Raw genomic sequence first — 8,935 nt, 5'->3', positions numbered from 1 at the left:
GGCTGGTGACCTAAGTTTGATCTATGGAGCCCACATTATCAAAAGTGACAACTGACTCTTACAGGTTGTATTTTTGAGCCACTATATGCATGCAATCGTACACATCCTTTCCCCCAAAACATAAATAACTGTAATAAAATATTTATTTATTTATTTACTTATTTATTTAAGAACAGCACTTGGAGGGTTGAGGAGAATGAGGAGTTTGAAGCCAGTTTTGACTGCATAGCGTATTCGAAGCCAACCTGTCTCAAACAAACCAAACAGCCCACAACTGTATTCTTTTGATTTTCGGCTTTCTGAAGTATATATACAATAAATACTTATGGTGGCTAAGTCACTGTGACATCTGCTTCCTCTGCCCTTTCAGTTCCTTGGACACAGCATGAATTTGAGTTGGCCCAGTGGGCGTTCCGGAAATGGAAGTCTCACCAGTTTACTTCGTTAAGGGACTTACTCTGGGGCAATGCGGTGTACCTGAAGGAAGCCAATGCCATCAGTGTGGAACTGAAGAAAAAGGTATGGAGGGGGGGAGAAAGAACATGGGTGTTCGGGAGGCACAGTGGGCCAAGTTAAATTAACCTTTCCTCAGGGAGCTCAGCTGTCCTAGGCCATGAATCAGCCTTATTTCTTTTTTTCTTTTTTTTTTTTTTGGATCTTTTTTTCGGAGCTGGGGACCGAACCCAGGGCCTTGCGATTCCTAGGCAAGCGCTCTACCACTGAGCTAAATCCCCAGCCCCAAATCAGCCTTATTTCATATATGTGCCAGCACAACATGGGCCATAATTAAACATTTTACAAACGTGAGTATTTTAAAGAGGAGCTGGATACTCTTATTAATAGATTAATGCTTGTTATATTTCCAGGAAAAGATTTTTGGTTTTCATTTCTTCTCCATCTTTAGCTTGCACCTATGAGAACTCTAAGCCCCCTTTCACCAATTCACTCCTCTTCTAGGGCCTGAGAGGCACTGAGTAGGGGACAAGTATGTGGGCTCTGCACTCAGACAGAGATCCTAGTCCAGCGCAGTTACACTGACCTCATGGTTCTGCAGCGAGCAGTTACACTGACCTCATGGTTCTGCAGCGAGCAGTTACACTGACCTCATGGCTCTGCAGCGAGCAGTTACACTGACCTCATGGTTCTGCAGCGAGCAGTTACACTGACCTCATGGTTCTGCAGCGAGCAGTTACACTGACCTCATGGTTCTGCAGCGAGCAGTTACACTGACCTCATGGTTCTGCAGCGAGCAGTTACACTGACCTCATGGTTCTGCAGCGAGCAGTTACACTGACCTCATGGCTCTGCAGCGAGCAGTTACACTGACCTCATGGCTCTGCAGCGAGCAGTTACACTGACCTCATGGTTCTGCAGCGAGCAGTTACACTGACCTCATGGTTCTGCAGCGAGCAGTTACACTGACCTCATGGTTCTGCAGCGAGCAGTTACACTGACCTCATGGTTCTGCAGCTCTGTTGCTTCCTCCACTTGGGTTGACAGCAGAACCTGCCACTGAGCGAGATGAGAGATGAAAGGGCATGGGCTCATACAGAACACCACTAACGGGGCTGGGCATGAGAGACCTGCTGCTGGTGACCAAACACAAGGCCCGTGCTTTCCACTGAGCCCAGCCTCCAGCCTCCATCCATCCTCATGAAATCTTGGATTGTTCCGTGCGCCTCACTACTTCACAGCTGGAGGCCATATTGTAGGGAAAAACACACACCAGCTGCTTAGAAAGATTCATTGCTGCTCCTGGGGGATATGCTTTACACCTCTAAACTGGGGTAGGTGTTGTCTTCACTCGTGGTCTCAAACACTTTTTAATTAATTATTAACCATTTTCTTCATTAAGTAGGCTAAGGTCAGGAACTGTATCTTCTTTTCTTAGTAATGTACCTGTTGTTTAATTAGTATTTGTTGGTAAAAGTACAAGAAGCATAGCAAGAAGTAAATGACACGATGCAGTCACAACACTTTCGCCATGGTAACCGCTTGCACAGTGCTAGTTGGTGTCCTCTGCGGTCCACTGAAAAGTGACTTGTGCGTCCTCTCATTAGCAAGTGGCCAGGTCCACCTTTTGGTGTTTTGTTTATGCTCCACGGAAGTCTTCTCTTGTCCACTGAGGTTTACAACAACAACAACAACACCACCCAAACAAACAAACAGTAAAACCATTTCCACTCCAGGAAAACAAAGCCTATAAATCCCTGAGTTTAAAATGTAGGTGGCTCTCACAAGCTCTTTCCCCTCAGCCACGCCCTGACGCCATCTCTGCGTCTTCCCTGCTGAGAGAGTGCTGTGCGCCCTTCCTCCCGTTGCAGGTGCAGTTCCAGTTCGTTCTGCTGACTGACACACTATACTCCCCTGTGCCTCCCGAACTGCTTCCCACGGAGATGGGGAAAACTCACGAGGACAGGCCTTTCCCTCGGACAGTGGTGGCTGTGGAAGTCCAGGACCTGAAGAATGGAGCAACACATTATTGGTCTTTGGATAAGCTCAAGTAGGAAAATCTTCATAAAAGATTATTTTTAAAAAGAAAATAGCCTGGCATAGTAACCCAGGCCTCTCATCCCAGCACTCAGGAGGCAGAGGCAGGTGGATCTCTATGAGTTCTAGGCTAGCTTGGTCTACAGAGTGAGTTCCAGGGTAGCTAGGGCTACACAGACAACCCCTGTATCAAAAAACCAAAACAACAACAACAAAAAGTGAATGTCTTCAGTGGGTTCCCTCATGCCCAGCTCTCTCTGAGGACGACATCAGTTTCTTCTCTGTAGTTCTGAGTGCTGTGACCGTCAAAGTTATTACCCATTCATTTCCTAAAGTCAAAGAAACTCACTTCTCAGACAACTTTGATATTCATTGGTTCTTACATTTACTTTCATAAGCCCTCTTAAATATTAAATGAGCCAGTTCTATATTTACTTCTCTCTTGGATCTGACGATTGTCCCTCTTACTTTAGTTCTGGGCCTCAGGGTAACCTTCAATAAACAAGGAAGTGATAGTTTTTTTTCTCACAGTCTAGGTAAATTTAGACATCAAACACCAATTAAATTGCATTTCTTTCATGACTGTGGGTTTAATCAAATTAGATCGCTCTCCCTCTCCCTCTCCTCCCCCTTTTCTTTCATGCACATGTGTGCACACAGATATTCACTTTACATGTTTTTTAACTATCGGCGGCTTTTCTCTACTCATCTTTGGATACTGAGGATTTGGGTTTCTATACTTCTGTTTATAGTACCATTACGTGAAATAAAATAAAAATAAAAATACCTAGCATGCAAAAAGTTTCCAAAATAAAGTTTTAATGCAGTCTCATGGTCTTAACCTGTATCCCATATTTGCTTAATAGGCAGAGACTGGATCTAATGCGAGAGATGTATGACAGGGCAGGTGAGGTGGGCTCCAATGCCCAAGACGACAGCGAGACGACCATGACAGGCAGCGACCCGTTTTACGATCGGTTCCACTGGTTCAAACTTGTGGGAAGGTATGTCACGTCTTTGTTGCTTTTTAAAAATGCGTGAGAAGTACCTTTGACTTTTGAAATGTCAGTAGAAAGTATACAGGGGTAGGGAGTTCATGGGACTTCTCAGGCTGGGGTCATAGCTCGCCCCGTTGTTCCAGGTTCAATTCCTAGTAGGATCAGAAGAAAAATCCAAACAAACCAAAAAAAACCACCTCCTCTCTGAATCTTACCCACTCAGAAGCACGGTGCTGTTTAAAGCATTTACTTTGGTTTCACTCAGTCTGCGTAGTTTTTATGTCCAGCTTTTTAGCCAGCATATTTGACAGTTGTCCTGGACTCCTAGCTTTCTGACAACATGTTTCATAGTTGATCAAAGAAAACTGAGAAGAAAAAGAAAATGTTTCTGAATCCTGTTTGCTGTCAGTAGACATCACAGTGTGGGTTAACAGACTACAGTTGTTACCCAGAACCTGACTGGTCCTCCGTGATTTGTCTTAGGAGAATTTGAGAAGAATTTGTCTCGCTTTAGTCATTGCCCAGGGCAGGTTAACTGCACACCACTGTGGCCTCTTCAGGCTGTGCAGGATTCTGTGGAAACAAACGTGACTGCAGCGGCGCTGAGAACTCGGTTCTCAGGTTTCACATGGGAACCAGGGGTTGCAAGTGTTCGAGAGGGGCTTATGTTCTTATGTGGGTGGGTGTTCTGCCTGCATGTGTATCTGTGCCATATGCATGCTGATACCCACCAAGGCCAGAAGACGGCACTGAATCCCCTGGAACTGACCTTACAGGAGGCTGTGAGCTACTCCGTGGGTCCTGGGAACCAAATCTGGGTCCTTCTGCAAGAGCATCCAGTGCCTTTAACCACTCAACCACTTCTCCAGCCCCAGGAAACGGGGACTCTGAGCTTAGCGGTTTCTGAGTTCTGAGTTGCTCTTTATTGTAGATGCCCTGGGTGGTGTGTGGAGGAGCCACTGCAGTGGCGTTGCTGGGGTCAGCCATTTCCACTCCACCCTGAGAGTAGACTAGGGTTTGCCGGAGTGGGTTGTCCAGACACATCCCACTCAGGCACGGGCTGCTCCAGCACACAAGGTTTTCTCCCATTTGGTTTTCTGTTCCGAGATGATGAGAGAACGCAAACACTTAAGGCCCTGTTTCTCTCCTGAGTGGCTCCTGGAGGCCAGGGCGCTGCTCCTGTGTAAGCCGGAGAACGTAGAAGTTTTGCAGAGGAGCATTCCCTGAGATGTCTGCTCACGGTTGCTCTTTGCTGCCCTGAGCTGAGGGTCTGTCTTGTAGGTCTCTTCGGCCTGCGCCCGTTCCCTTTACCTGGGCTGTGCAGTTTCTGTTCGTTTACCGTTTGCTTTTCTATTTGCTTTCACTGTGTTGATTCTGCCAGTGCACTCTGTCCTGTTGGCACTTGAGCATCCTGTTTAACCAACTATTCCTCTCTCCCTGCCTGTGTTAATCGGCGTCTTACCTGGTGTCTAGCTCCCCTATTTTCCACGGCTGTGTGAATGAGCGCCTTGCCGACCGCACACCCTCCCCCACTTTTTCCACGGCCGATTCCGACATCACTGAACTGGCTGACGAGCAGCAGGATGCCATGGAGGACTTTGATGATGAGGCCTTCGTGGATGACACCGGCTCTGACGCAGGGACGGAGGAGGGATCAGAGCTCTTCAGTGATGGGCATGACCCATTTTACGACCGATCCCCTTGGTTCATTTTAGTAGGAAGGTTGGTGAGGTCATTGCGAGAAAGGCCAAAAGGGACCAGCTCTTGTTCTAAATGCCTCTGTGCAGTTTTGGCTAGAAAGCCCAGGCCTTATCCACACGGCACAGTCTACTTAGTACTCCATACAGCAGCTTATGAAGACCACCTGGAGGATGGCTTGACCCAAATTGCCCAGTAATTTAGCTAGGACTCAGAGGTAGTTGTCTCAGTTAATGTTACTGTGGTCCAGAGGCTTCATCTCTAAAGGAATGTGGTTAGCAAAGCATAAGGGATAAAACTAGCAGGGGCAGAGCAAGCCCGAGGCCAGGCTGAAGGGTGTGTGGCACCTCAGAAGCTAAAGGGATGTAATAGACTTGGTCATACAGTAGAATAGCAGTGCCTAGCTCTCCCCTGTGGTAATGACTGCCGTGCTGTGTTCTGAGCCTATGTGGGGTTTCTGACGAATCTCAGGAAGTTCTCACCTCTGTCAGTATTTGTTGGTGGCACACAGAACTGCTTTATGTTGAGGTCGTTGTCACTGGCTGCTGCTGTGCATTTCCCTCTGTCACAGATGCGTAGGTTCCCCATATTTCTACCATCCACAACCACTCTTCAGATTAAAGGAATTTTAAATTTGGCAGTGGAAGGCTCGCTGCCCTAAGTGGGTGTGGTGGTGCGCACGCACAGTCGCGCACCTGGGGCGGAGGCAGGAGTTAGGAAGTCAGGGTTATTCTCAGCGTTAAGTTATACATGGTTTGCAGCCAGCTTGGGATATAGGATGCCCTGTTTCAACCAAACAGAACAAAAAGATAAAGAGTAATGATGCCTAAGAAGCACATACTGCCCAAGCCGTCTACAAACAAGGGACCCATCCCTGCTGAATGGTCAGCACCAGTTACAGGACAGTGCAGCGAGCCTCCTGACACAGCAGACACGGGACTAAAGCCTCGTTGTCCTGTGGCGTCGGACACTGGAGAAGATAATGGAAGAGCGGAAAGAAAAGCTTTCAGACAGACATGAATACCTAAGTTAATATGACAGACCCTCCATGAACAGATGTGCTGAGGTCACATCATCACATGTGTGCTGTGGTGTGTGCCCGGGTTTTAGAGGACTCGGTCACTGATATTAAAACTAAGGAAAGCGCTGCAGACGGTGCTTCGTTCTCTGGATTTCTGTCTCCCTCGGTGGATTTCCATTCTAAGATCGGCAGGCACTTAGAACCAGGTTTTGATCACTGGCATAGTCACTTGGCTCCTAAATCTGTGGCTGTGGTCTACAGCATCTCACTGTGGAGTGGACAGCGTCACCCTATGTGACCTGGTCCAGAGAATCCAGACACAGTGGTCAGGACAACCAAAGAGCCTTAAAATCCTTTTCCCTCATCATTTATACTCTATTGTCCATACTAGCAAAGTGAATATAGCCGTTAGTCCTTCTGCCTAGGACCAGGCAGAGGGGCACATGGCAGAGGCAGGCAGATCCCTGTTCAACAGCCCAGTCTACACAGTGAGTTCCAGGACAGCCAGAGCTGTCTCAAAAGAAAGGAAGGAAGGGAAGGAAGGGAGGGAGGGAGGGATGGAAGGAGAAGACTTCGACCTTGGAGCGTTTGCATTGTGAGTCAGCCTTATGAGAGCGTTAAGACAGAGTCCTCCCTGATGGGCACACTCACTGGCTCAGTAAGGTGTGCACTTGTACGGAGCTGTGGCCTCGGGAGATGATGCTTCCATTTGTCTGGATTTCTGGGTTCTAGAACGAGCACTATCTTTCCAAAAGGAGCTTGAGGTGTTGGTGATGTGGCTGGGGTGAATTTAGTGGTAATTTTCTGCGTTCAAATCCTACCACCAGGGGTTGGGGATTTAGCTCAGTGGTAGAGCGCTTGCCTAGGAAGCACAAGACCCTGGGTTCGGTCCCCAGCTCCGAAAAAAAGAACAAAAAAAAAACAAAAAAATCCTACCACCAGGCAAAATGATACTGGGAGAGGTGAAGGAATAGCAGTCAGGAGAGGGAAGAAGAGTTCTCCATTTTTGCCGTCAGCCATATTTCTCCAGAAGAACAGCAGCATTCCGCTGTGCAGTAGTGCTAGGCTGTGTGAGAGGGGTAACTGCTCTTTCCGTAACTGCTGGTATCAGAGTTCCCTATGGGCTACAACTGTAACTCTAATTCCCATGTAAAGTTTGCATGGTCCTTTGAATTCCATTTATAGCTTTTCCTCTTGGCCATGGCTGTCTGGTGAGTCTTTGTATCAAGAGTAAAAGAGCTTGTCCCTTTAGCTATTCTCTTACGGCATGTCGGGATGTCATGAACCGTCGTCATGACTTGGGGTGAAATGGAAAACAGATGTTAGTCTTCTGGGCCAAAGGGGGCAAAAGATGGGTAGTCTGTGACCTTTCCCAAGTACCTAATCTGACCTCTTGTCTGCAAGTACCACTGTAATTATGCTGACTCTCTTTATGTTGACAATTAGTTTTTCTTACTGATGTAACTTCACATCATTTTCTGCTAATGTGTCTTTTACATCCTCTCCCCTCTCATCCCCATTCTCCTTCAGTCTGCTAGGTCAAAGTATAAGGATGTTCAGTACAGAGTCAGTCATGGCACATTAGTGTAAAGCGTCACAGGAGAGCCTGTATACAGCGTTGGGCTAAAGGCTGTATTCTGATAACACGACAGAGAACCGTCTAATGCGTGCATCCATGTATCGCAGGCCAGTGCCTCTGCCTTGCCATGGGCTCTTTTCTAAAGTGGAAGAGTGCAGTAATGCCTTACTGCTTCTGGGAAAGCCTTTGCCATGGGTAGCAGGGATTCTTTTTTTAAAATGTATTTTTATTTTTTAAATAAGTTTGTTTTTTTTAAAGATTTATTTATTTTAATTATATGAGGACACTGTAGCTGTCAGACACAGAAGAGGACATCGGATCCCATTACGGATGGTTGTGAGCCACCATGTGGTTGCTGGGATTTGAACTCAGGACCTCTGGAAGAGCAGTCAGTGCTCTTAACCGCTGAGCTGTCTCTCCAGCCCTACATTCCTGGTTTCTAATATACATAGATATTCACTTACCAGATATTTATTGAGTGTATTTACTGTAAGCCCGGCCCTCTCAGATAGGTGAGCAAAACCAGAGATGGTTCCCATCTTCACAGTCTTACAGTCTGGTGAGTGATGAAGACACCAAGTAATAATCACATAAGTCCAAATCGTAACCACTATGAGAAAAGAATTGTGTGTGTCACTCGAGCTGTACAGTGTTGGGAGGCCCTGTGGTGAGGTAGCATCTCCAGTGAGATCCAAGTGTGGGCCGAGAGCACTCCTGGAAGAGACATGCTCCAATCACTGTACATGGCGGCTCTGACTGGATGCCAGAGGCAGGAGTGTACTCTGCGTGTGTGTTAACTTTGGAAGTGAAATCAGCCATTTGGTTCCCTATGCTAAATTCTTAGAATTTTAACCTCAGTCACAGTAGTGGTGCCTGACCCTATTTATAATTACTTTGTAAATTACATTTTCATTCACAAGTTTCTGTTCAGCAGAAGTTTAACCGTCTGTGTTAGCATTCCCTCCGTTGCTTTGGAGCAGACTGAAAGGGAAGTAGACATGGTGGTACTGTTTCCCGTTCCTTTGCAGCTACTTTAGTTTGCTTTTCATTCATACTTCATTTATGTTCTTAAGTGTTATTGCTGTGATGGATTTGACCTGTTTTTGTAATTGCTTCTATTGTTTTGAGTCGAAATCCCAAGTATTCACC

The 8,935-nt window shown here is 46.7% G+C and overlaps 1 protein-coding gene across 23 annotated transcripts in view; it reads left to right on the top strand.

Moving 5' to 3' along the window:
* Positions 1-8,935, top strand: part of Kif1b (kinesin family member 1B) — a 135,071-nt gene that overhangs the window by 84,333 nt on the left and 41,803 nt on the right. For 14 of the 23 annotated variants that reach the window (XM_039109177.2, XM_039109175.2, XM_039109170.2 and 11 more), the window contains 4 exon segments: positions 371-519; positions 2,325-2,503; positions 3,357-3,494; positions 4,962-5,210. In XM_039109177.2, the coding sequence (XP_038965105.1) occupies positions 371-519; positions 2,325-2,503; positions 3,357-3,494; positions 4,962-5,210 (715 nt within the window). 23 annotated transcript variants of the gene reach the window in all.

The sequence above is a fragment of the Rattus norvegicus genome, chromosome 5, assembly GCF_036323735.1.
Source record: "Rattus norvegicus strain BN/NHsdMcwi chromosome 5, GRCr8, whole genome shotgun sequence".
Classification (NCBI taxonomy): Eukaryota; Metazoa; Chordata; class Mammalia; order Rodentia; family Muridae; genus Rattus; species Rattus norvegicus.
The sequence above is the reverse complement of the archived record's forward strand: the minus strand, read 5'-3'. Positions and strand labels throughout refer to the sequence as shown.